General features: G+C 41.3%; 3 protein-coding genes across 9 annotated transcripts in view; all 3 read right to left on the bottom strand.

Annotated features, from left to right (window-relative positions):
- tanc1b (tetratricopeptide repeat, ankyrin repeat and coiled-coil containing 1b) overlaps window positions 1-552 on the bottom strand; it is a 95718-nt gene extending 95166 nt beyond the window's left edge. The window contains exons 1-2 of one of the 2 annotated variants that reach the window (XM_071473152.1): window positions 423-475; window positions 135-210 (exon numbers count right to left, since the gene is read on the bottom strand). The gene's annotated coding sequence lies outside the window, so the exon portion shown is untranslated. Of the gene's footprint in view, window positions 1-134; window positions 211-422 lie in introns of both variants that reach the window. The other variant, XM_071473074.1, reaches the window with a different exon arrangement.
- Window positions 553-5149: 4597 nt separating this feature from the next.
- dap1b (death associated protein 1b) lies at window positions 5150-7476 on the bottom strand. The gene is made up of 4 exons (XM_071473723.1): window positions 7317-7476; window positions 6056-6152; window positions 5813-5879; window positions 5150-5675 (listed from the first exon to the last, which is right to left on the bottom strand). Exons 1-4 carry the CDS (start codon window positions 7384-7386, stop codon window positions 5559-5561), a joined length of 351 nt encoding a protein of 116 aa, XP_071329824.1. The 5' UTR covers window positions 7387-7476; the 3' UTR covers window positions 5150-5558.
- Window positions 7477-9037: 1561 nt separating this feature from the next.
- Window positions 9038-27723, bottom strand: part of pkp4 (plakophilin 4) — a 76278-nt gene continuing 57592 nt past the window's right edge. For all 6 annotated transcript variants that reach the window (XM_071471652.1, XM_071471822.1, XM_071471739.1 and 3 more), the window contains 14 exons: window positions 26509-26719; window positions 25442-25574; window positions 24393-24606; window positions 19001-19184; window positions 18039-18156; window positions 17182-17373; window positions 16752-16925; window positions 16283-16433; window positions 15024-15216; window positions 14452-14536; window positions 13970-14087; window positions 13725-13865; window positions 12900-12964; window positions 9038-10111 (listed from right to left, as the gene is read on the bottom strand). In XM_071471652.1, the coding sequence (XP_071327753.1) occupies window positions 9866-10111; window positions 12900-12964; window positions 13725-13865; window positions 13970-14087; window positions 14452-14536; window positions 15024-15216; window positions 16283-16433; window positions 16752-16925; window positions 17182-17373; window positions 18039-18156; window positions 19001-19184; window positions 24393-24606; window positions 25442-25574; window positions 26509-26719 (2225 nt within the window). In that variant the 3' untranslated portion in view covers window positions 9038-9865. The remainder of the gene's footprint in view (window positions 10112-12899; window positions 12965-13724; window positions 13866-13969; window positions 14088-14451; window positions 14537-15023; window positions 15217-16282; window positions 16434-16751; window positions 16926-17181; window positions 17374-18038; window positions 18157-19000; window positions 19185-24392; window positions 24607-25441; window positions 25575-26508; window positions 26720-27723) is intronic.

Genomic DNA, 27723 nt, shown 5'->3' with positions numbered 1-27723 from the left:
TGAACTCTTCAGTGACCCACCGCGGTGAATCTGAACTCAAGCCAGGTTTAAGGAGCACATAAAAAAGCAGACGATCACCCGGTGTGTCCCGTTAGCTTCAGCTCAAACCAAACCAAACATTAAACCCTGCTAACCTCGTAGCCGCCGAGGCTGGAGCCTGAAGCCACCGAAGCACAAGTGTCCGCACAGGAAAGTCGAGCACAGGAGGAGCTAAATTACAGGGAATAAGTGGAAAATAAAAGTTAAGGCAGCGCTGACAGTTTTTGTTTTTTGTTTTTTTTTTTGACGGCTGCTCAATGGGCATGTCCCGACATTCCTCCAACAAACAAACTCCAACTCAGACAACTTATCTTCACTTTCCTGCACTGTTGAACCGAGCTCACTCCGTCAACACAGCCTCGTCAGTCTTTTTAAAGTCTTACCTGATAAATGTCATGGGTATTCAAAGTACCAAAAACTTTCCCCGGTCCTCTTGCGTATCTCCACACGGACTCGGCACCCACTTGATCCACCAAGGTAATCTACGGGACGCGGGGCTCCTCCTCCTCCTCCTCCTCCTCCTCCCTCCCTGCATGAGGTCATTACACAGGGCAGGGAACCAAGACACACTACCCCTCCATCCTCCTCCTCCTCCTCCTCCTCTTCTTCCACATTTCTCTGTGCATGCCTCATGGACATGATAAGATGCTGGAGATGCAGGATACATGGATTAGGACAACTAAGCTGCATGCTTGTAAATTAAATTTGCTCTTTTAATTAGCTGTCAATTTCTAGCCCTAACCCTTATTGTTTACCAGTTTTATTAAAATGTTGTTTTCAGGGAAATGCCTCTGTAAATCAACAACTGTTTATAAATTCAACATAATAGCAAAGCAAACTATAAATGTCTCTATTTCCCTGTAATTTATATATCCGATTACACAGCTCTTTCCAGGAAACTTCCTGAGAAATTACAGACCAGTAAAATAAAAGCTTGAGATGCTGATAAAAGATTAAATAGACCATTAGATGCAGCTGAAATCTCAGGAAAAGCTAGTTTTTGGATCCTGTGCTGGGTATTTTTCACACCTAAGGAATTAGTGTTTTATTTCCTAAAGGTCTTTCAAAGCCATCTCCACACCTCCAGAAATACTTAGTCAAGATTTACTGGATGCTTTAATTATTTGTTTTGTTCGCTCAAAGTACCTTGTCAAATTTAGATATACTCATTTTAAAAATAATGAATTGTCCCAGCTTTTCATTGACAGGCCACCATTAATTTCCACCAGGTTAGATTTCGGAGTTAGAGCTGAATTGATTAGTTGATTAATCAATTAATCAAATTACATTTAATTAATCATCAAAATAATTGTTAGAGTCATTTATGTAAGAAATAATAATAACAATATATTCTATTCTGTCATTTTCTCTAAAAAAGATGGATTGAAAATCCCGGGCCTGGGGCCTTTCTGTGTGGAGTTTGTATGTCCTCCCTGTCTCTGGGTACTCTGGCTTCCTCCCACAGTCCAAAGACATGCACATTAGGTTGATTGGTGACTTCTGGTTGTTTGTCTCTATGTGTCAGCCCTGCAATAGACTGGCGACGTGTCCAGGGTGTACCCCGCCCTCGCCCAAGGTCAGCCGGGACTGGCTTCAGCCCCCCTAGCAACCTGGTTTCGGATAAGCGGTATAGAAAATGGATGGATGGATGGATGGATGGATGGATGGTTGGCAATCAAAAATAATTCTTAACTTTACCTCTATTTCATATTAAAATATCATTCACGTTATGAAGGACGTTAAACTCTTCTGTATTGATCGTGTGTCTTCATCTGCAAAGTCTGCCACTTTGCAGATAAAGATCTTAAGTGCGAAACATAAAGCCGCTCATAAAATATGATGAATTGCTACATTAAACTCTCCAAGGGTATAAAAAGTAACATGGCACCACCTGGACTGGTTACAACAATAAAATACTGCTTTGCGTGAATGTTTTATCTCTTTGAAAGGGATTGTTCTTTTTGAGGCTTGATATATATTACTGTCAATACTCCTGTACTTTTACTTAGACCAAGTACAATTTTCCAAGACTGATAATAAAGTATTTTTATATCGTGAGATTTTTTTTTTTAATGAAGTGAATGTGAAAACTTTTTCCGTCACCGCCTGTTTCACACACGCCTTATTTTAAAGACCTAATTGATGCCTGCATTTAAGATTACCAGTTGTCCTACTGTGAACAATCACAGCAATTATACTGTGTGACTTCCTCCCTGCTGATGGACATTAGACGGGGATGTCGAAACATGAGTCAAAGCTTTTATGTAAATTTTGTGTAATTGATTTAGGCCTGAATTAGCGGCTGTTAGGAGCAGGATGTCACTCAGCAGCTTTCTGTACACTGCTGAATCTGGGTGTACTATAGACTTCTTGACTACAGCATTTATATAAGACATATCAGCCGATACCTTAATTCAAATGTTATTTAAGTGTGTAATTGTAATGAAATGTATTGTGAGGCTGTCCAGACTGTTGGACTCACCCTGGCCTTGCAAGTGAAGATGACTGCACGCCTTAGGCTACGGCGACCTCATGAGGTGACCATATTTTATGCAGCTTGTTTCATGGGCAAAATTTGTAATGTTCAACAAGAGTGGCATACATTTAAAAAAAAATAGTAATTCTGTATTGTTTATCATTTAAGCTGCAGTATGAGGAGGTAATCTTTGTTATTGTACAGTAAACCTGCATATATCACCGTGGTGATAGGGGTCCATTTTGGGGCTGCAAACCACATCCCCTCAGTTATCCCACTCCTCAGTGTGAGGCGGCGTTACACAGCCGGTGTGCACTGTTTTCTCAGCAGTGTGGTGGGCGTCGCAGGGTCAGCGAGGCCCCTCAGATGGCTGGGAATGGGCAGACACTGGCAGCGACACACACCATGTCTGCAAGTCTCAAGACCACCAACTGCTCCACTCCTTAAACACAGCCAAAGAGGTCTCTGAACTTCACACACAGATGGTGTCAAAGGCATGTGTGAACAGCATGAGCATCGCAGAGAATTTAAGGTCGACACATTGTGTTTACAAGGCTATCATCATGTACTTTGTTGGCGAACAAGCGAGCAGCAGATATTGTTTGTGGACTTTCTGATGCAAACAGAAAGAGACATGTATTAACACAAAGACGTGACACACACATAACAACACACATGAGCAGGGGCAAACACACTTGCATGTTTATGCTCGACCTGTCTGGGGCTTGGTGATAAACTTTTTTTTTTTTTTAAACTTAAAAGAGATTTTTATTGAAACAGATCATTTAGAGACAAAATGACACTCTGCACTACATTCTGGGGTGTGAGGAAGCATACATTGTGAGAAAAAATGTTAATGTTTGTGTCTGATCAAAGATTTATCTTTCTCTATTTGTTTAAAGAAAAAAATGTTTGGTTGAATGTTTGAGTTTGGCAGAGAAAAAATGATGAGATTGCATTTGCCCCAAAAGAAATTATTTGTATCCAAATAAGTTGCAGTATCTTACCACTACATGTGCAAGCTGGTCATTATGTTGGCAGTGATGAGAATTAAATGAGATAGAAAACAGAATACAATTGTTTTTGTTTTGTTTTTTTTTAATTTGTGTTCTTTCATTTATATTGTTATGTTATGAATAGGTTATTCAAAAAAATAGACCCTTTTAACTCACAAAATTTTGACATGTAACAGTAAGGAAAACCCAGGTGTAAATAATAAAATAAATGGCGGTAAAAATAAATAAACAAATAAAAAAAATTTAAATAAAAGATGCCTCTCCACTGTCTGACTTTCTGCACAATGCATGACATGCTGCTTTTATAGGTAGTTCTTGTATTGTATCTCTGTTTTTTTCCCTCCAACATGTTTACTTTAAAACCTCTCTTTTTTTTACATGAACATCAACTACTGATATTATTGTGTGTCTTGTAATAATATGCCATTTCAATTGTGTGACATCAAAATAAATTCATTCATTCATGTAGAGTGGAGGACAAAGAACACGTCATCCTTACATGCGTTTGTATGGACACTGGTTTGCGATGTGAAAGCACAAACATGGCCTGACGGAAACGAGAGAGGAAAACCTGTAATGTAAGCAGGCTGAGGAATGTGAAGTGGAAACCAGGAAAATGTTTATGATCCAGCTTGCCAGCCATCTCCTTTATCTCCCTTCCTCCACCTTATTTACAATGCACCACATGTCTGTGTTCATGAAGCCTGCATTCATAAATTATCACTGAAAATGTTTAAAACCCCAAGAACCACTTGCCTGTCAGTTTTCTCTTCCACAGAGGTGCTCTGCACCACAGCAAAACATACTGCAGTCTCATTTATGTTTTGGTATGAGTTTGACAGACATATGATTAGGCCCCTAGATGTGTTTTGCTTAGGGCCTGCTTTCAAAACAACACTGACAGCATTAAATGATAGTTTCTGCATTCTTTCCTACATCAACAAACCACTGGGCGGCTATAATGTTTTATGCATGTGAAGATTCTTGGCTTCAAAATGGTCAGGATGCAACTTTACACATAAATGTTGTCCTTGATATCTGAAAAATACGATTCACGTCAACAAAATAACACGGTCTTAACCTGTTTTTCTTTCCCTACAAGCATAAGCTGATGTGCTTTTCTTAAAATTGCTTTTTGTCTTGCATACTCTGTATTTTTCTCAGCAATTTGACCTTAAGCCAACCTGAGCAGGTTGTGTGGTTCCTATGAACTGATGAAACATAGCCAGCCTTCACAGGAAGTTCTCGGAGAGCTCCTCCAGTCTCACTGTTTGACTACAGGTCACTGTGTGCATAGAGAAATCTTCAATTAAAGAAAATGAAACTACAAATAGCTCCTTTGGCAACAGGGGCTAGTATTATTGGAAAACTACAATAAATAATCAAATGATTAATGAATAATTAGTCATTAGTGCCTTGTGATACGAGCTATCATGATGCACAATCAAACATATAGAACTGAAGAGATGGGTCAAAGTTATAATTGTTATGGTGCATTCAACTTAACGTTCAAAGAGCTGATTCCATCAGTTTATAAACAACTATTTGCTTCCACCTTGTGGCCAATGCTGCATACTGCAAAGGAAAACTGTTAGAGGAAATAAGTACAGAGCTGCAATACAGTGATGCCATGCAATTTATTTATTTATTTTTTTTTATTAAATCTAATAAGTGCCAAGCAATACATAGAAGATTTCACCAACAAGAAGAAAAGGTCTCAAAAGCCTCAGTTACATCCCCCAAACCCTCTCTGAGAACATACTGTTACCAAAATGCCATCTGTCATTCCATCAGCTGGAAAAATACAACTACAGCACTGGTTTATAATATCACCACAAACAAGCACAGCCTGAAAAAGCTCTTTTTTTTTTCTCTACAAAGTAAATACAGAGCTTGATGAACGCTCTCTATCCGTCATCAATTCACAGACAACCTGTCAGAACCCCTCACATGCCTCACACTTGATGTTCGTCTTTCACAGTTGACTTAACATGGTTCCCTCTGGGGCATTCGAAAACACAGGCGCTTCAATACTTCCTCGGCTGCTGGATGAAGAAGGTCCGGGGTGAGTGGGGCTTCTCCACTGCGGGGCGCACCTTGCTGTGCCTCACACTCACCGGTGTCTCTGGAAAGTCATGGCTCAGCTGTAAAAGACGCCGGGGAAGAGTTTATTATTCACAAGGCTCTGTGGCCTCAGAGGCACCGTTACTAATCCAGTTTGGCTGATGGGCGTTTACAGAGCCTGCAAAGTAAGAACTGGTTTTTTGGGTTTTTTTAATACCTTGTCAAGAGTTCCTGCCAGAAGTATGCCAACTTGTTGCATCCTGCTGGAGGTGGCAAAGGACTTGCTGCAAGGACAAAGGTTTCAAAAATAAGAGCTTCACTTAACTTCGTAGCACATTACAGTAACTGACATGCTCAAAATGCTGCTGGACATTCTACCATCAGCATTCATCTCTATGTCCTCGGCGTTAACACTTCAAACCCATTTATTAGATGCTGCACATGCAGACTGTAGGCCTACCTCAATTTATCAGACCTCTTGGTCTCCTTCTCTGGAGTCCCATGGGTGGCACTCTCTTCCAAGGTTTTCTTGGCCACCCGTTTACCTCCAGCCTTCACTATTGACCCAGAAAAGAAAATGGTTAAATATATTACCTGGAAAAAAAGAAAAAAGAAAAAGCAGTACGTTGTATGCACTAGAGCTTTGCAGATGTTAAAGATTAGTATGTATGCAGTATGCACAGGATCCTGACCCCTTTCTGGAAAAAGAGAAGGGAAAAAAAAAAAATCCCCTTTTCAACAACAAAACTGAAAAATAAATGGTTTGAGAAACTCAGTGACTCCATCAACAAGTGCATTTGCAGTGTTACTAATATTGTTCTTAAAAATACTATACAGATGGTCAAAGTACTGAGGCAGGGTTGTTGCTTGGCAGCAACTCGAGTATGAATCCAGGGAGAGACCTAAACCTCAAACAAAGAGAGGGGGGGGGTCAGGGATAAATCTGAGGGGTCACAAGAGGATTACAGGGGCAAGAAAGAAAAAAATCTGTTGCACAAAACTGCATTTTTCTATTTTTTCCTCTTTAAAAAAAAAAAAAAAATTTTTTTACATTGTCCTTATCAAAACTGTACACTTTCATCTCTTCAGGGCTGGAAAAAAAAACACCTTATAAATGAAAGACTCCTCGCAATGACTGTGGTAAAATAAACCACAGGTGCAAGATAACTTTTAACCTCTTTCCACTTACAATCAGCAACACTCAGCATTGGGCGTCGATGCAAACGCACAAAAATACTACAAACGACAGCAAAACAGCCACACAACTACAGTGCCCTGTGAGGGACGGATTTTGCACGCGTTGGACTGAGCCTACATGAGTGTTTAACGCAGAGAGAACACGGTGTTACTCAGCCTGGGCCTCCTCCTCCACCTCCACCTCCTGAATAAAGGCATGTGGGCGAATCGGGGATGCAAAGGCTCAGCAGCAGCATGGTCACAACAATCAACGAAACGACTCATTTCTTGATATACGATCACAAACGCAGCCATCCACCTAATGAGGACCGAGCAAGTATCCGAAACACTCGGAGAAAAGCCGAGGAGGAGTTTGCTCGGCGTCTCCCTCCGCACGGCCCTCTGAATCTGGGTCGGACGGAGGAAAAAAAAAAACAACAACAACAACAACAAAAAAAAAAACGCTTTGGTTTAATGTGGTAAAAAAAAAATAATAATAAAAACTTAAACAGTGCAACCGGAGGTGTGTGAGGACAGAGGTTTACCTGCCGGAGGGTGGCCCGCTTTCAGCAAGGAAGCCTCCTTCGCTCCGGATTTGGACAGCTGCTGCACCATTGTCAAAACTTTGCGGAGAAAAGCGAAGCAAAGGAAGCACCAAACTCTTTCAGTCCGCCCACCCCGTTGTTTTTATGCTCACACACAGATGACGTCCTGTGCGGCTACAGGAAGTCTGCGGCCACAGAAACGCCTATTTGCATTTTTCACTGATGTTGAGTTTTGTTTTTTTTTTTTTTTTACTCTTAAAGTGAAACTGGAAACAGCGGATGTACATGTACGTGTCTTTAAGAACTGTTAGGGTTGTGTTATCTTATTTTGAAATCTTTTAGGAAAACCAATGAGATTAGGTATGCAGGGCAATCCAAATGCTCTTCAACTCCCAGAGAGAGCAGCTTAAATAAATTCGTTTTTTTAAAGAACTTTTGTGTCAAAATGCATGTACACTGTCCACTGTGGTGCCACACAAACACCTTAAAATCAACATTTATTTTGTCTAACTGGAAATAAAAAAAACTGACCTCAATGCACAGCAGGCCTACAACAGACCTTTTTCATAGCAGCAGACAGTTGGATGTGTCATAGCAGGAAAAGGACGTGTTGCCAATAACAAGACAGCGTGAAAGTGAGCCAGCATGCATAATGAACTGAAGCAGTTCAATTGAATTCATTTTATTATTCACAACTGTGCTGTTTGCTGCTGCGATGTGACAAAATGTCTTCACTGAAACAGGGCCAACACTAACTCCAGCAGTATGAGTATGTTATGGGACGTAGTGGTTCAAGGGCCATGCAGACTTCAGAGATGTATCGAGTTATTCTGGCTGATAAATAGGCCCCGTTTAAGGGTGAAGTTTGGTGGAGCTGTGCCTAGTGTTTAATGATGTCACGATATGCATAATAAACACAAAACAAACAAGTCATCTATCAACTGCAGAGAGCAGTAATGCTCATCAGCAGCTGTTTCTCCAGAGCACCAGGGTTTGTCGACTGGCTTGTGCTAATGTAACTGAAAATCTGTTTGGAAATATTCAGCACTGAAAGTACATATCAGCTGACATAACCAGGGCCTTACGGCCTGAATTTATTACCCGATTTTTTGGAATATTTTGAAAAAAAAAAAATTAAGTTCAGTTTGGTAAAGATGTTTTAAATGTTACTAAATGAATGTGTTTAATGTAATGTTCACAGTGCAACCTGGGGCCAGGTGGTAATCTAGTATAGAAAAACTGCACATATTGCACAGAGAGGGGAAGAAGCCTGGTGTAATAAAGGCACAGCTCATCATATATAACGCCTACCTTTGCTCCTTACCAGGAATCTCTAGAGCTGCTATCATAACTTGTTTCCTCCTCTTCACCAGTTAGTTTTAGTACTGAAACAATTTAATTTAATTTTTTTTTAGCAAGGAACGGTGTGAATTCTCCCCGGGTAGGTGGGGTGGTGGGGATGGAGGAGGATGGGGAAGGATTTTGTTTGTCCAGGTGAAAGCACAGCGTCAGGCTCTGATCACTGATGGTAGGGATTCAATATTCTGCTGCAGCGGCGTTTATGAAACACAGGTCTCCTGGTTCGTAGCTGGCCTCCCTCCACGCATTTCTGTGTAAATACAATCTGATGAAACGTTTGCCCCGTAAGAGCAGAATAAGAGGAAAATACTGTTCGAAAGAGAGTTTTCACTGTACCTGAGAAAAGATGAAACTACACAATGTTTAAAAAACAAAATGGACCTTTTATTATTTTAACATGTTTGTGTTATGACGCCATCTTTGTCCACATATTTCTTCATATATTTATATATCTATAGAGATTTAACATGGCACAAGTTTCTTTTTTAACCAGTGCTGATGAATGTAAACCAGGTAACGTTTTTTTTCCTCCGTATTTACAATAAAATGAAAGAAATGTACAAGACTCCATGGCATTACACAGCTTCAACATTAAGTACAGATACAATTTGATTCCTCTGTACAATCTAACATCTTAGTTTACTATTTCTTTTTTTTGTTTTAAATTTTACAGATATGAGTTCATGATCCATTTTGGCTTTAGCACATACATATTTCCCATCTTGACTCTTACCGCAGACCCTTGCTCACATGACTCACACCTTTCATCATGCTATCACAGCTAAGAGTTTCATCAAGAAAATAAAACTAACATCTAGACAGAGCAGAACGCATGTCTCCTCACGGTACTGTCCAGTTTCGTCCCTCAACATATCCCCCAGCATGATTCCATCTTCCTCTACTAAATAAAAAATAAATTTAAAAAAAACATTCCTTGATTTCCTTCTTTGGCACACATTCCATGTTTCCATCTGCCATCACTCAGTTGAACTCCCCCCCAACCCCATACACACACATTCACTTTAAAACAAACACACTTATAAAGCCAAGTTCATGACAAAGTTCATCGGTTCTTGTGTGCTACCGGCTCTTCGCCTTTGCTGCAGGGTGAAGACGCCCCTCCTCGCGCCCTGATATACGAATCAGGGACGAACGAGGTTCTTGATCTCAACACAGGAGCTTCTGTTGACCTATACCCAGGAGTCGGGAGAGCCGGGATACTGCTCTGCCCTGTAGGAAGGCCTCCGTGTGCTAGCATAAAAGTCCACATAGTTGGTGGTGGATTTCAGTCCATGAGGCTGGGAGCTGTAGTCGACTGTGGGCGGGTAGGTGATGACCTCTTCCAAATATGGGTCGTCATAGCCGTGGGGATGCTGCAGGTACATTCTGTATGTATCGTAGTTCCTCCTCCCCGGCTCCTCTGTGTAATACAGTGGCTGCAAGGAAACAGAGGCAGGTAGACTATGTTGAGCAGGTTTCATTAAGAATAGGGTCAAAAAGCAGCAGTGGCAAGTAACTGACAACATTCACTCAAGTACTGTAGCTATGTGTTATGTGAAGTGGTCAGAACCCAACACACAGTCACTGCTGTTACTTGTGTAAAACTCAGGTAAATGAACTTGAAGTGTAAATATATGCTTGAGGTCACATTTACATGTGTGTAGCGTGAGTAAAACCTGAGCCATTACGCGGCCTGTGCAGACAGCTTGATTGATTAAAATGGGAGCTTATTTGTCTCATCAGATGCTTTGTGAGATAACTGTGGCTGAAACACAATCTGTGTAGACGCACCATTATAGTGAAGAACAAGATGAAATCAGACCCTCTTTTGATACCATTTATGATTGGAATTTTTAGGAAATTATTTACTTTCTGTAATGACCTCTTTATATTTTAATTGTCTGTATATGCACGGGTCATTTACAGGAAATGATTCATGTCATGTACTACAGTCTACTGTGTGTAATCTACTGTATCAAGTTTTTGCTATTATAAACTAAACACTTTCCACTGCTGCTGCTGCTGCTGCTGCTTTGTATTAGAAGCCTTCAACTGGTGAAACAGCGGGTGGCTTTTATTGTGAAGCAGTCACAGGAAATGCAGTATAGTCGTCATTGAAGTTAGATTATAATAATATAACACAAGTACTCTTTCTTTTGGTAGTAAATTTAGTAATTAGTAATAATGTAATTGTAAATGTACTTTTACCCTTAAAAGGAACTGTTATACATTTTGGGAAAAAATGTTTATTCACTTCTTTGCTGAGACTTAGAGGAAAAGATTGATGCCACTCATGTCTGTCTTCTAAATATGAAGCGACAGCCTGCAGGCAGTTAGCTTAGCTTAGCATCATCATTCCTAACAGGAGGATACAGCTAGCTGGGTTCTGTCCAAAGGTAACAAAATGCCTACCAGCACCTCAAAACTCACTAGTTAACACATTACATCTTATTTGATTAATCTGTACAATAACCATCGTGAAAAAAATATCATAAGTCTGTGATTTTATGTGAGGTCATGTACCAGGCTACTTTCTGGTTAGGTGCAGTACCTTCTTTATATCCACCGACTTATCTAACTCTCATCAAAAAAAAAAAGCAAGTAAGGGTATTTCCCAAAATGTGGGACCATTCCTTTATGTAAAGTGTTGTGATACTTCTTCCACTACTGACAAGTAGAATTTAACAAATACCACAAACCAATATTCTATGCGATAGTAATAAAATGTCACAACATACACTGATACCTGAGCTGTTGCAGCATAATTCACTTTTGTCTGCCTGGAGATTTTTTAGTCAGTAAGCTAATCAATCACCTTCTTGTCCACAAGTCTCTGGCTGCTAATGCAACAGAAAACAGCTTGAAGGTAAATGGTAGAAATCCAGAAGATAGATGGAATTCTGTTTGTCTGAAATAAATGGGGTAATGACTGCCTTCACACATTTGCAAATCTAAATGTGATGGGATGAAGTACACAGGAGAACTCTCTCTTTGTCTCCTCCTCATCTTCTCCCTCCTGCCTCCATTTCACTGTGCCCGTTATCTGAATGGGCACACATGGACGTGTCCCACAGTGACAGGTGCCTGAGATGCACCCAGACTATCCCAATCCCAGCAGTCACATCCACTCTAGCTCAGACAATAGCTGATGTGCTGGGTCATTCCCAGCATCGCCATTTATCCGCAGTAGAATACGTGTCAGTCTCTTTGTATTAGTGAAGTGGGGTGGAAGAGCTGGTCGTCCTTGCCAGGTTTATACAGTGCGGTAGAAGGATCTCAAACAAGGGCCTTGTACCAATACTATCAAACATTTCCTGGAAGAAAACATTGATTTTCAAGGATGGGATCACACCTACAGTTTGTTTTCTTAGTCTCAACAAGGAAGGCAAGACAGCCTCAAATGATTAGCTGATTAATCGACTGATTAATCAACACAAAATTTATCTGCAAATTTTATAATCAGTTTTTCTTATTAGGTTATTTATCAAGCAAAAATGCCAAACATGATCTAGTTCCAGCTTTTTAAATGTGAGATTTAACAGCTTTTCTCGATTTTATGTCACTGCAAATTTAATGCCTTTGAGCTTTGGACTGTCGATCTGACAAAATGTGCAATCTGAGGACATCAGCTGGGTGTATGAGAGTTTGAGATGAGCATTTTTCTCCATTTTCTGACATTTTTATGAACTCAGTGATGAATGAAATGATCACCAAATCAGTTGATAATAAACATTATCATCAGCTGCAGTTTGTGGCAAAGGTTGATGCCACTTTACTAGAAATTAGGTTGATTTTTCCCCTGGGTTTTGACACATTTAAACTTCCACCACTATTTAGATATTCCAACAGAATAGTTTCTGACTTGAAATACTGGACCAACAGCTGGATGAAGTAAGGTAGTCCTGACTACATGATACTAATTAAAAGTTACACACATCACTCAGTGAACTTTGTATTACCTTATGTTACATGTCCTGATTGTGTTACTGTTGTATGGTTAACGCGATGCTATTCTGTTGTTGTGTGTCACTTGTGTGCCACTACAGTATAATTAAACTCATTTCATAATTAAATAATACTGTATGCATGAGAGTAATTGTATAACTAACATAGATAAGAGTTAATTCCCCACCTGCATGGCTACCTCAGCAGGGTAGAGTAAGAGCAGACATACCGGCAGCAGATAAATATTCAGAGCATTTATTTAGAATAATTAATATTCACCTGTGTTCTTCTGGGCTCCTCTCTTGTGGGTGATGAATAGTAATATGAAGGTGGCTTTCCAGAGCCTGGAAAAGAGTAACAATAGAAAACGCATTGCTGTACATTAAACAGTGGGACTTAATGCGAGCACACTTCATTTCATATCAGTGAATAAGTCTGCACATCCCCAGAGGGCAAATGTCTGTATTTAGATAGGGCAGGATCAGAAAGTGCTATGCTGAGCTGGGAGAGAAATAACACCAAAATAATAGAGTTGGCCACTGCTGTTCTGTTGTTTACATAGCCCATGGGATGGGTATTTTCTTTGGCACTATATCCAAACTGGAATGCTGCAACTCAATTTCCACTTTGCTATGTAATACATGGACTGTTGAGGCTGCAGATCATTTTGTTTACTCTGCCCTCCCCCTGTTCCCGCCAACCAGGCTGGCGAGAGCTCTCGTCTGGCTGTAGTATGTCTGGGTGCCCACTCAAGTTGCAAGCTGCAACTTGGGCCGGCTAACAATGGCACCATTGTAGCGTGTGTTGACCACTGGCTGGTCGGTCCATGTTACTGCTGTTCCTGAACATCTCCAGTACAAAAACAGCTCTGAAATGCTGTGAATTAAACTGACTGTCTCTGGGCTGGCAGGCTTTTGGTGGAGATGATAAGAGTGGGCTGTCTTGGCAGGGAGAGGAGACTGGCCATGGAATCTGATTGGAGTGTTATAAGGGATAAAATAGATAATACCCTGCACAGAGAGGACCAGAGGGTAGCTTATGATTACAGTCTGGTGCAGAGTGGATATAGTTTGAATAAGATTTGAAAGAGTACTGTTTGTGTACCTGTATACTGATTTTTATGAATACTGTTGTCCCCTTGGTAATTATAAAATTGCATAGTTGACTGTGCTCTCTGATAATCTTTGATAGTGTCTCTATGCTCTTTGATGCCCAGCATTGCAGGAGACGACGTGGCACTGGCAGCTGTGAAGAGAAAAACACATTTCAACAATAAATTCCAGAGGTTTTCCTGTTTCACTGGTGGTGTCTATTTTCATCTGGCTCGGCTTGTGGCTAGGACAACCTACCGGGGTGGTTGACTGGCGACATTTGAATGGCGCTGGTGGGGAGGGTGGGCTGGGACTTGAACCTGTCCCTTTCAAGTGTTGACACTGGAGTGAGGAAATGGTTTTGGTTCCATCCATCCTGTCAGGGAAGCACAGTGAAAAAAAAATGAAGTGATTTGAACAAGAAGAACAGTGGTGGTTGTTGTAAAACATACCAGTGGTATATTTAAATATGCCCTTTCTTTAGTCACAGAGGGAATATATGACAAATTCTTGTGCTTTGTGGGTCACAATAAGTCCATATTGTTAAAAGGCAGAAATAGCAATCTTTAGTATTTATAAGACATGTCTTTCTTTTCAATTACACATGTAACGATATCATTAATGTAAAAAATACAGTCTATCTGACAGTTTAAGTGGCTATTCTTGTATTAAAACATATCATTTATTGATTGTGCACAGGCAGCATTAGACTGGTGACTGCTTAATCCCAATGTCCTTACTTTTTTATAGATGGTGCGTAGATCCCTGTACTGCCACAGTGTGTTCAGCACCTGAGCAGCTGCCTTCACCACCTTCATAGAGTACCTGGAAAACAGACAAAACAAACATATCTTTTTGAGTTCTCTTTAAGTTGATAAAAAATTACACAGTAAATATTGAAGGGCAGTATGATTGATGGAAGAGGGTGTCCTCAGTGTGTTTTAACCTGGAACATTACTGAATATATAACAGGCTAGAAATAGCTGCTCCATCTTTCCACAGGGACATACAACCTCAATGCATACAAAACCACCTTCCCTGTGGTTATGGCTTCTCCTTCTTCAAGCATTTGAATGTGTGTGTGCTTGTGTGTGTGTGTGTGTGTGTGTGTGTGAGAGAGTGTTTGTGTGAATGGCCCACTGTCCAATGTCCAGGACAGTCTGTACAGCCCAGCCACCAACCACATATGGCTGATAACTGTTTGTCTGAGCATCTGAAGCACGTGCACGTGCAGAGAGGTCAGGTTTGTATCAGTGTGTACTCTGCACCCTCACAAGAAGCCTTTGGATAAATATGTGCTGCTGTAGCACACCTGTCTCCTCTGCCCTTGGTGATGTTGACCAGCTTCTCGATGCCGCCCGTGTCGGCCAAGGCCTTGGCGTTCTCCATGTTTTTGCTGGTGACCTCGTGCAGGGTGCAACAGATGGCTGCCACGGTCTCGTCTGACAGCAGGGTGGTGTTTCCCCCGGGGAGACGGTTGACCAGGTCCCTCATCGCATACTTGCCTGAGGGGGAGGAGGGAGAGTGAAACATGCATCTAATATGTTTTGACATACTGTACAGCACGTTTGTGGGTAGACGTTTATGCACAGAGAGAAGAGGAGGAACTTGCCAAACATAGACATTTCATGGCATTTTTTTTTTTTTTTACGTCACATCATGTTTAAGCGGATGTCAGCCACAGTGACCCCAGCTACATTATGTACTTTCTGTATTGTGAATGATATATTCATTTTGCTTGAAACTGTGTGAGGTAGGCAGTTTTCCTAAATGGCACTGCATTATCTTTGAAAGGTTGTTGATGTGTGTGCATCCTGGTGTTAAAAAGTGATTCTTTCTCCAATCTCTCCTTCAGCAGAGCAGCACAGCGAAAGGACCTGAATACAGTCAGCACAAACTCCCCCCCACAGACATACAACCAAAAGCACCTTAAACCAACACTGCAGCTTCTGCCCCCTCCCTTGCATACAGGCATCATCCCTGCATTGGTGGAAGTGTAACTCCTCATTAATTCCACACAGAGAGAGCACATAAAAACTTCATTAAATGAGAAGGTCTTAATGGGACAAAATAGAGTGGAGTGAAAAAATAAAAAAATAAATAAAAACCAGCAGTTAAAACGGCTTCAGAGCCTGTTTCTGCATTTGATTTTAAAAACTGATTTTAAATACCCTGTTTAACAATATTCATGTTGTCAGTAGGCATATTATATAAAACATGAAAGTGATGTGTTGACTATACGTCTCAATATACTGTCAAATCTCCACAATACTGTATGTGCTACATTGTCTGTTGGGTATTACAACAATTTCCCTTTTTAAATTCTGAATACTTCCTTATTTTGCAGTTAGATCATTTATCCTGTATTTGTAATGCAATCAATTCAACATGTGAATGTTTTACATTGTATTTGTGTATGCAACATGAGCAGGAGCTACATCATTTAACAAAAAGGTAAGGACAGTGTAAGAATGTTGTTGGTTTATAAAGATGTTAGCTCATAGTTTTATACAGCCCAGCTGAACCCATTCCTGTCTGAAAAGTTAGTTGTGTGACAGTGGGACTCCTGACCTATAAGTTCCTTGTTCCTGACATCCAGTGCCATGTTTCTCAGAGCGGTGGCGACTGAACACACCACCCTGTCGTTATCCATCCGCAGCAGCTCCACCAGGATGGGCAGTCCTTTCTCCTTACGCACTGCTGCACGAATGTATGCTGCAAACTGTACACACAAACACACACACACACACACACACACACACACACACACACAAAAAGGCATTAAAAATTTAAAAGGGTTGAGATGTCACACAGGAAAATGGATGGTCTGGAGGGGCACATTTTTAACAAGTGTGATTCCAAGTGTGAAACAGACATCCCCCTTTGACTGACACAAGGAGGTGAGCTGTTAAATCCTGTTAAAACAGCTGAATAAATGCTTTAGCTCCTAGCATATCACTTTTAACAGCGTATATAAAATCAGAAGAGAAAGTGTGTATTTGTTTGTGTGTGCACAAATACACAAACATTGGTACTGTACCTTCCAGTTGCCAGCAGACAAGTTCTGAAGGGACCCAGCCGCGCCCTCCAGAGTAGCTGGATTTGAGCTCTCAGCCAGCAGCGTCAAGTAAGGCTTAACCACCGCAGGGTGCCATAACATCTCTGCCCCCTTGGGAGACTTGGAGAAGCCGGGGATGGGTCCCACACCGTCCCACTGAACAAACAACCAAAGTGTTCAGTCAGTCTGCGCACAGCCTGGACTTTTTTGGAAATTTTAAAGATGTGACTAAATACGATGTATTACAAATAGTCTGTGTTTGGTCCATACTGCTTGACAAAATGTCTTTATGATTACAGAACAAATCCACAAAGTTCCATTGACTTTGACATGTTTGTAAAATAAATATAATACAAACTTTTTTAAAAATTGAAAATGGCTCTGAGCCTCTATTAAAAAGCACCACACTCACTGTGTCTTCCTGTGCACTCTTTTTTTTCTTCTTTTTCTTCCTGCCCCAGCAGCTGGAATCCACCTCTTTACTGGGTGACTCACTGCCCAGTAAGCCGTCCAGCTCCTGCCCCCCAATCAGTCGGGATGGTGGCATCTCCAGTTCCAGACGATATGACAGATTCCTTAGAGTGCAAATACAGTTCTCCACAATCTGAGGGCAGGCAGAAGAAGACAGAGGTTTGGATGGGTAGTTATAGCATCAGGTTTCTAAATCACCATGACAAAGGTTACAATACAATAAACTCTGTGCAGCACACTACAGCATCTACAGCCAACGTGTGGTACACAGCCCCACTATTTGCTGCGTTACAAATCAATTAGATATGGAACCCAAGGGTCTCTAGTTAGAAAGAATATCTGCACCAGAGCAAATGGATTTAATTCCATGCTGTTTGAGCTCTGTACAGGCTTTCTCCCACAGAATGTCAATGAGCATATATGTTTGACAAAATGAATGGGCCCAGTTCCCACGGGAGATGATCTCTGCAGTACAGATGAGCCACTTGACTTCTTATGTCTTTCACAGTGCACAGATGCATGACTGAAAGATTTGATTTCGTTTTTTTTACTGCTAGTATAGAAAAAAAGGTTCATATGCTGTATAACAGGTCAGGTTGTGCTTTAGGTGACAAAGCACATGAAACAGTCGCTGTCGGCTGCTACCGTGAGGGTCATTTAGACACAGGTAATGAAATGATTTAGTCAGTGTAAGTAGGATTTTCCCCCAGAGCCTCATATCATGTGGCAACATGTTTTCCTCTTGGTTAAGTGTGTGTATCTGTGTGTGTGTGTATGTGTGGGTGTCTTAGTGCGTACCTTGCTGTCGAAGTCAGAGGTGTTTACACAGGCTTTGATGACGTAGAGTAGTGAGTCAACCAGACCCTCACAAATGCGCATCTGTTTCCTGGCCTCCTCGCCAGCTGAACTCAGGTTCCTTTTAAAAAGAACACACACACGCGTGCGTACAAACACACATATTAGGCCTTTGCTCCACAAACAAATGAGCATATGTAAACACACAAAATGACAGCTGTGTGTGTGTGGGTGTGTTTGTGTGTGTCCCACTTGAATGTGTAATGTTAGTTCTGCCATTCCCCATACACCATCAATAATGTATGAAGTGTGTGTGTGGTCTGGCTCAAGTCATTATAGCACTTTGCTGAGTAAATACGGAACTAAGCTTGCACACACACACACACACACACACACACACACACACACACACACACACACACACACACACACACATACCTATGCATAAATGTGTGCAAAGAGGTACACACACACACAGATGCACACACACAGAGTTCAACAGGCTGTCACCAATTAAAGGCTGAGCTCTACATGAAGCACAATGTCTTCAAAGGAAGATCCCTCAAGAGAGAAGCTGGGATTATTCATCTTTGACGTCAAAGATGATCTCATATCATCTTTGACTGTAATAATATGTGAAATTACAGCTTTGAAACAGAGATAAGACGGGTCAAAATTCTAGCTATTTGACTAAAACAGTCAATTACCAAAAATGTAATTCTGGATATTAAAGCCACTACTTATGACAAATTGCACACCATTCTGATGCTGTTAGCCATGTGAATAGGACTTTCAATTGGTCTCTAAAAATGACTGCTGGGTCACTCCAGTATTATATTTTCCTCAAAGACAACATTAACATAGCGATTTACAGAGCAGCTACAGTATGAGTGAATATTAGATGTAACAGCATCAGATGTCCACAGTGGGGTGCTAGTACCAAGTGTGTTCATCAGGTGGTTTACCTCAGACAGCCTGTGGTGTTCCTCAGCACCAGGGAGGAGTGAAACTTCAGCTTGTGGTCGTCATCGAAGGTGGAGCTGCTCCATCCGGAGTGAGGGATGATCACAGTGTTGGTCAGAGTTGTTAAGGCGTCCCGAATGATTGTCATCTTGACGGCGTCACATGACGACAGGTTCCACAACACCCCTGCAGAGACACGCACATGCAAATGCAGGCATTGAGAAGCAGGCACGCAAACCTCCAGTTATGTCAGCTGTCATATGCAGTTAGGGCAACCCAACAGAGAAACCAACAACGTGTGCTTTTAATAGCTCAGTTTGTGAGGATGTGTCCACTAACAAACTCATACAAATAAGCAGGGACAGACACACACACACACACAGAACCAAAGTGAATATATTCCTCTTCAGAAATGAACCACGACTCCAGCATTGAAGCATCAGACATTCATATCAAATTTCATCTGGGAAGAATATCCTCAGGGCGAAGATTATTTGCTTGAAATGAAAAAAAAGAAAGAGGACTAGGCGGGCATCCATATGGCGTAGGCTCAGTCATTTGAAATGAAATATAAATAATGTAAAGTCTTTAGAAATTATGCCATCATTTCACTCAATTCAAATATACTTTTGGTAACCACTGATAATCAGGGACAGTCCTGGCAGCCTTTGATGCTGCATCTATCAAGGATTAGCCAGCATGTAGCATGTTCTTCTAATTAGATGGCTCTTGCTGCTAGGCTTATACTAAGGCACAAGCTAACTTCTGCAGGGCTCGAGTAACCTTGAAGGAGGCTAATGCCACATGAGCTGGAATCTACTGTAAAGACGCAGGACTATACACATGACTAATACTCAAATCCAATGCTGCCACAGCAAAACGTTAAAGTGCATGTACAGCATGCATTTGTGTTTGCGGTCCAAGTGTTATTGCTTCATGACTTATGCATGATGTTTGCAATTTTGCTGTTGGATTTGCTGCACAACTCGCTAACCTTGTTTTGTAAATGCAGAATACAGTACATGACCTACAGACCAGGGCAAGCCGTTACACTGAATTCTGTCTGTTTGTAGATGTATTTTGGATACAAGGACATCTCATTGGAAGAGGTCAAAAATAATAATTAGCTTTCCTTATTTCTTAACCTCACTGTTTATTCTCTTAACACGCTGTTCTCCTTTCTCGCTCAGAAGAAGTTAAGCTGGCAGGAAGCTACACAGACAGATTTACATGCCTGCCAAACACTCTCTACCATTCATTTAATCAACAGTCATTTCACTTACTATTATCCTTATTAAAACTACATCAAAGTGTTTTAAACCCCATTCAAATCCTTAAGTGAACTTCTATTGTTTCATTTTTACATTGACAATATATTGAGGCAAAGCTGAGATTGAAGCGATAGTTGGCTCTTGAACATTAAAATGCAGTAGTGGTGTGTGTGGGGCTGCATGCTGAAACCCTAACATCAGGTGGGCTCGCATCTCTGCTCTACTCAGGCTGTGGGATACATTTCAAACACATCCCTCCGTGGTGACTGAGCTCTGCTCCTTGTGCAGGCACATTCAAGTCTGTGTTTACCTTTCTCACGGGATACTGGGATTGCCCTGAAATAGGACCACTAACACAGAGATAACACATAAATTCGCACACTTGCTGACCAAATTTCCTGGTTCTTTAAAGTCCACAATCCATTCTACCTATATAAAGTTGCTCTGCACTCACTCTAATGTCAAAGAAATGAAAATTCCTTTCAAGATTTCAGACTGGTCCTGTGGAGGTGGCAGCATGCTGGAGAAAGCAATGGGCGAATTCACTGTGTCAGTCTGACTGACAATGATGTCAGTGGTGTAACATAAGCGGTAATACCCCTTAGTCATATCTGACAGTCAAATGGAGTAGATCCATGTGAGTAAACAGTCCCACACCTTGTCCTCTGCTCAGTGGCATGCTCTCTGGTGGCTTGGTCTGGCTTTGAAACAGTGACCTAAGATAGATAGTGTTTTGACACCTGGGCCAATAGTCTATCCAGATCTAAACTACAGAGAGCACAAGGGGTTCAAAAAAGAGATGCTGAGAAATTTCATGTTTTTCATTGGTTAGAATGTCTCAATAGCTGCTGAAGCGCTGATCCAAGAACTAACTGAACTGAAAACTAAATGGACATTTCTTTTGACTTGAGGCAGCTCAGCTGAAACAGGTTCTGGGGCTTTGCAGAGCGCAACACAGAGAGGCTGAATGTCAAACCATAGCTGATCAGGAACTAACTGGCCAGAAGGGACTTTATTTGTATGACTTTAGTCTGAGTGCCAGGGATGTTGGGCCACTATTGGGTGTCTATGTCTGACTGTTGCTCACTGAATTTGCAATGTGTCTCTCACCAGTTGTGCTTAGCACCAGCAAAACAGCAGGCTAACAATGCCGGTGGATAGCAATCCAAAACTTGACAGTGCTGGTTGGAACTTTTTATTACACATACTTGTTTTATTCCATACTCTCATTCATATTACGTGCATATAAAGTGACTGCTTCATCAGATTCATAGTGGCATGAAAATGGCTGAATTACATATACAGAACACTTTTATTTAGGTGTGTGTCAGCAGTGTCAGATTATTTCCATAGCATGTTCTCTCTCACCAGACTAGCTCATTGAGGTCGGCTTTGTGCATCACAGCCCAAAGTTCACACCATCTATCCATCTACACTAAGCAGAGCTTTCATGCCTGTATCAATTCCAAAAGAGGTTTAATATTTTTTTTCCAGCATTTTCCTTGTAACTAGGCCCTGCAGTTATCACTTTGATTATATTTTTGCATGAAGACATATCAGGTCCCTAGCTGTTGAGCACAAACAAGTTTGGCACACTTTGTGTGCTAAAAATTGGATGACATTTGTGGATACAGTCAGCTAGACCCATGTTGCAATGATTACAATTACTCCAATAACCACAAGATCTTGTCCTACTCTGTCATCAGTCCAAAAACTGATGAAAAGATTAGTAACTTTTTCTAGTCTGGGACATAAATAGTTGATTATATTCAACATCTCTGACTGGGCCTTCTTTATATGGTACTGTATGTTGTGTTAGTTAGCAAGGCAGTTACTATTAAGAGTGGGTTTTGTTCATATTAAAGACAGAGTTATGAACTGCTATGCTAGCAGTTTCTCCATGCTTCTTAGTCTGTGTTGGTGGTGGCTTGAAGTGGATGAAAGATTGTGAGCTTAACCCCCAAATGTCTGACTGCTCCTTTGTCTCGTAAACCAGTCAGCATGTGATCGACTTCGTCAGGTGAAGCAATAACTGGGTGGGTATTTACTTCAAGCTGCGAAAAGCTGCTGATCATCCAAAAACTGCCCAATTTATTAACCTTTCAGTTTTTGGGAGTTGAACTGGAAACTTGTCAATACTGCATTGACTAAACCTCAGACAAATAGCTTGTGGTGTACTTTTGAGGTTAGTGGGCGTTTCTCATTTTCTCCTTCGTGCAGTTAAAGTCAGCGTATTGCTGCTTATGGCTATAACTGGATTCATTTTTGGATGAAATCAAGTTTCTCATTTTTCATTTGATCAAAGGTCTTAACCACCTCATTTTTTACTTTCAACCAACAAAAACAACAACAACCCATTTTTCAGAGAAAAGGTAGATTGACAAACTGAAAAAAATACACAGAGTTCAAAAGTTATTGTGGTCTCATGAAGGAAAAGACTGGAACAAAAAACCAAAAACAAACACAAAAACCAACTGAACCAAGTGAAACAACTCCAAACAACCCTTAAACACAATGAAATCATGATTAGGTATGTTGCTGAGTTTCTAAAGTATAACCAAGATAAGAGAAGCTATGTGATATCTAATACAGAGTGTGTGTGTGTGTGTGTGTGTGTGTGTGTGTGTGTGTGTGTGTGTGTGTGTGTGTGTGTGTGTGTGTGTGTGTGTGTGTGTGTGTGTGTGTGTGTAAGCTCATGTGAGTGCCATTTTCAGGTTTCCCATGTGTTGCAGCTAATGACAGTGCTATGGGCTTGGCCTTTTGACCTTAAGGGCTGTTTGAGGATAGAGCAATAACCACAACAGCTGCTGGATGACAAGGCAGGTAAGGGGGCTAAGATCATGTAGTGTGTCCACACAAGATGACCCCTGACCTGGAGCAAGGGGTGGCCTGTTCTTGCAGCTAACCCTAATGAAGCATAGCTGACACCTGGACCTCACAGGGGAGTCAAGAGGGAGCCACTGACACAGGGAGCCCCAAAGTCCTGACAAGTGGTCGGCTTCTGAACTACCTTCAGCAGCACTGTTTGAGAGGATGTTAGAAATCAAATTGTTAATATTGCCAAAACTGTGCTTCATAAGTCGAAAGGAGCTGTGGGTGAGTGAATGAGCTCTATCTGCTCCACTTAAAGCCGTGATGTGGGATGCCCTTGTCATCCACCTGAAAGCTCTTTATGTGGATTGTTCTCATCAGTTGTAATTAACCAAAGGTGATGCAGCAGTACTGGCCTTTTCTAATTGCCCCTCATCCTGGGGCCTGCACTACCAATTAGCCACAGCAGGCTCTCTGACTAGTGGATGAAAGGGGAAAAACAGAGCTCACATTAAAACTGCTGACTCTGATTGTGCAATGCACGTCTCTACAACCTTTTGAAATTTGAATGAAGGGAGTGAAGAGAGACATTTTTAGTGGTTCTCAGCCATAAACCCCTGTGTACTTAAATGTGCTTTAACACAAGCACAAATATGAGCAGAGGCAAATTTTGCTCTTGTGCTCATTTCAAATGTTGATTATTTCTCCTTTGGTATGTGTTAAGCAAAGTAAACAGACACTTAATTGAAACAAAAAATGAATGCAATCTCTTCCCAGAGAATATATACAAATGCTACACAGTGTAATGTTTGCACACCGGCTATATTGTTTTCCCTCAGGACTGCTGGACTGTAACCTGAGACCATGTTAGAGCGGGGTTTGAAGTCGAGCACAAACAGCTGACTCAGCCACCTGGGAGCCAAATGTCTTGGCTTGCTTATTTCTGTAGCGCTCCACCCTGATCCAAAACAACATGGATTTATATCCTGTTTGCAGAGCTCAGACAACACACAAATATGACTGAGCAGCACACGGCCCAATGCATCAAGAGGACACTGACAAGCAGACTGTAAGGGACAATTTTCAAACAGAGAATGAGCTAAATCTCTCTGCAGCCAAAGTAATAAAAGAATATGAATCCGGTGGAACTGTGGTTTTATTTCTTTCCATGTATCATATGCAGTTGTCACAGCCCTAGAAGCAACTTGCGGAAAAGCCTCCATGATTCATTTACTACGACAATCATGATCTTAGGACAGACCATGGTAAGCAGCCAGTTTAATTGTTTAGTATCTATTGTTGAGTATCTTACCTGTGACAAGCTCCCTCACTTCTGCATCTACAGTCTTTCTCAGCAGGCGGAGCAGAGCTGGGATGCCTCCTGCATTCCTCACAGCGATCTTATTGTCATCCACTGCCTTGCCATAAACGAGATTCCTCAGAGCTCCACATGAGTTTCTCTGGACTTCAAGGACCTTGTGGTCTAGAAGGTCCACCAGGTGTTTAATTCCTCCCAGTCGACATACCTATAAACAGAGTGAATGGGATCAAACACCATTAGCAGATAGGAAATGATTCTGACTAGTTTTCATAATTTTTCACCTTATATATTGTGAAGATGCAAAATTATGCATTTATTCATGTGACAGGAGAATCTATACACAAGGAATTTATTCATATTGGAACAAATTATTTGTGGAAAAGTAATGCTAATCTATGACCACAGAAAAAGCCTTAACCACAGGAAATGGTAGTTCGAAAGAATGAAGCCTACTTATGAAAAGCAGGAAACATATTTTGATAACATATTTTTTTCTATGTATGAAGTATGAATAATTTTTGATATATTATTTGGCCATCAGTTTTTTTCGTTTTGATGACAGTGAGTCACCATAGTTATGCTGAGGTCTTGGAACAGGGCAAAAGCACTAAAAATAGGTCATATTATGCAACAAGCAAGACAGAGATTAGCCACAAGATTTGGCAGATCAGCTACAACGTTATTGTGAAATAAAGCCAAAAGTGAGCTGTAATGTTTCTAATAACCTCTCACTGCACAGGCAAAGCCTTTTTTTCTCTTCTAAATGAATATAACTTTATTAAGGCTTTTGTTCACAACTTGTCTCATCATCTGGAGAATTGATACCGATGTTGCTGCATTTTACTGCAGTAGAACAAATGGCTCTTGTTTCCAAAATACAACCCCAGTTATAATAACCTGCAGCTTCCCTTTAAACATGACACAATTGGCACAGGTAAATGCACAAAGAATGTGCATAGTGTGTAATAATTATCAGACATTAAGGTGTTTGATTGACATAATTCTACTAAGACACAGCATGGGTACAGTATAATGCCTACCTCAGCCTTGATTCGATTATCACCAAAGCACAGGTGCTGCAGATAGGCAGCTGCATTGGCCTGCACTGAGGGGAAGTGGTGCTGCAGCATGTGAATCACCTCCATTAGCTCTGGGTCACGCCATGCGAACTCCCTAGAAACACAGGTGGGGCACAAAGGTATCAGCATGACAGTTTCCCACAAAATGAATACTTCAGGAGCTTGGGGCAAACTGATAAGTCCAGGAAATTACATTCACATCCGGTTCTGTGTAACAATCCACTTTGGTCACACTTGGATTACTGCTTTTCTGTATGCAGTACACTAAAGAAAAAAGCGAGGAATGCATCATTTCTTGACTGCTCTTGAAATATACTTAGGAACCATTTTTCACATTCAAAAGTCAATAAAAAACTCTTTATACATCTAATATCATGTTACTTCTCTATGTCTTCAGTTTGATAAAGAAAATATAATTTGCAAGATGAGACAGAGTAGCAGTGACATACATGCATCCAAAAGTAGATGAAATTAGGCTAAATTATGTGTGAATGACCGCAAGCTTGTCAAACTGCTTACAAAGCTGGAAAATACACTGATAGATATTCCTATACAGAAATCCTGTTTACAAATTTTCTAGGGGATATTGTATGCCAATGCACAAGAGACCTGAGTCATCACTGTCACCCTGGTGGACACACTTCAAGTCGTGAGACTACAGGATGTAAACAAAGCTCCAAATGTACAAGGACTGAGGTTCAGCCCAGGGGTCAACCCACTTTCTATGCATATACACATCTGGACAACAAGAGCGGAGACAGAACTTCAGTGCATGTGAGAATCTATTCTGAAATGGCCAAGGCACAGTAGAGCCAGTTTAATGGCTGGAGCTGTGTGTGACTATTCAGAGGGCTTTCTGTTTGAATAGTAAGTGGACACCGGTGTTGACCCAGCAGAACAGGGATGCCTTGTAAGCATAAGTAGTCCCTTTGGATGGCTGGTTTGTGTTACACTACACAGGTTTAACCTCAGGCTACATCTAGTAGTTTAGAAACACACTAGTACACAAAAAAGCAAGCAGTGCTTACCTGGGATCCTTTTGAATGCTGTCTATGGAGGGTGAGCGGGTGGCACCATCGTCCATGACAACAGCCTGGCGAGTGTAGTTTGGATCAGAGGGCCGGTACTGTGCTGAGCGATATGGATCAGCATAGGTGGCTGATGTGTTAAGAGCATAGTTGTTTCTTTGGTAGGTCATGGCACTGCGTTGGCTTGATGTCCGCTGGAGACTCCCCACACCTGACGACCAAAAAAAAACCCCCCGCACCATTCAGAGAGAAAATTTGAACATTAAAAATACACGTGCCAGCTGACAAAGTGCAGATTAGCAGCATTTCAGACCTTTTCAGCTACACTCTGAGCTTTGCATACCGGTAGCCTACAACGTTAAACTAAGCTGAAAATACAAACATGCAGCTGTTCTGCCAGACTCAGCAAATTCTCAAATCTGGAACCAATAAATGGAGGATAAAACACAGCTCCCATGGTTCCACAAGGCAGAAGTCTTCTTCTTCAAAGGCATGTTCGCATGTTGTTTTGTTTTTACAAGATTGTGTTTAGCCAGAGGGATCCAGCTAGTTTTCAAAGAGGACAGGAGGACTCAACCTGTTTGATGATCCATAAATCCTTTCACCGCCTTCTTCCCCCTTTGCGCCACTGTATTCTCAGGCTAACTTTGCCAAACACAGCAGAGAGACAATGGTAAACCATGACCGACTCCAAAAACAGTCAGTGATACACCAGTAAAGTGGAAGCATCACAAACACAAACATGCAGAGAAGTCATTCTTCCAGACAAGGTCCAATATTCAGGTTGACACCATCTTGCTTCAGTCATCTTTCTTTTGTTCATCCGCTCCAAGTGATATTATGACCTAGTTTTTTAACACAATGGGTCACAAACACAGAACTGCATAAACAAGCTGGTTGGATTTAGCCCTCCTTCTCACTAGAGCCACGTTATGTGTGGCAGCGTGACTGCTGTGCCAGTCAGATCTCTATCAGCTATCCAACAGGACTGGGCATGTGCGTGCTCAAACTCCCTCCTACCAGGAACCAAGACGTCAACTTGTGGGGCTGCTCCAAAAACACAATTTCTCACATCAGTGCACTTCTATGTTGGGCAGCAGTGCTACCCTGCAATATGGTTATCTCCCACAATGTAACCTAACAGAACCAAAGACACTGGGAGACAAATTATAAACAACACAGTGTAGCTTTGCAATTTCACCAGAACTCTTTGGA

This window comes from Trachinotus anak, unplaced genomic scaffold (genome assembly GCF_046630095.1).
Source record: "Trachinotus anak isolate AG129_WGS33_773 ecotype Australia unplaced genomic scaffold, CSIRO_AGI_Tana_v1 ptg000001l, whole genome shotgun sequence".
Classification (NCBI taxonomy): Eukaryota; Metazoa; Chordata; class Actinopteri; order Carangiformes; family Carangidae; genus Trachinotus; species Trachinotus anak.
The sequence above is the reverse complement of the archived record's forward strand: the minus strand, read 5'-3'. Positions and strand labels throughout refer to the sequence as shown.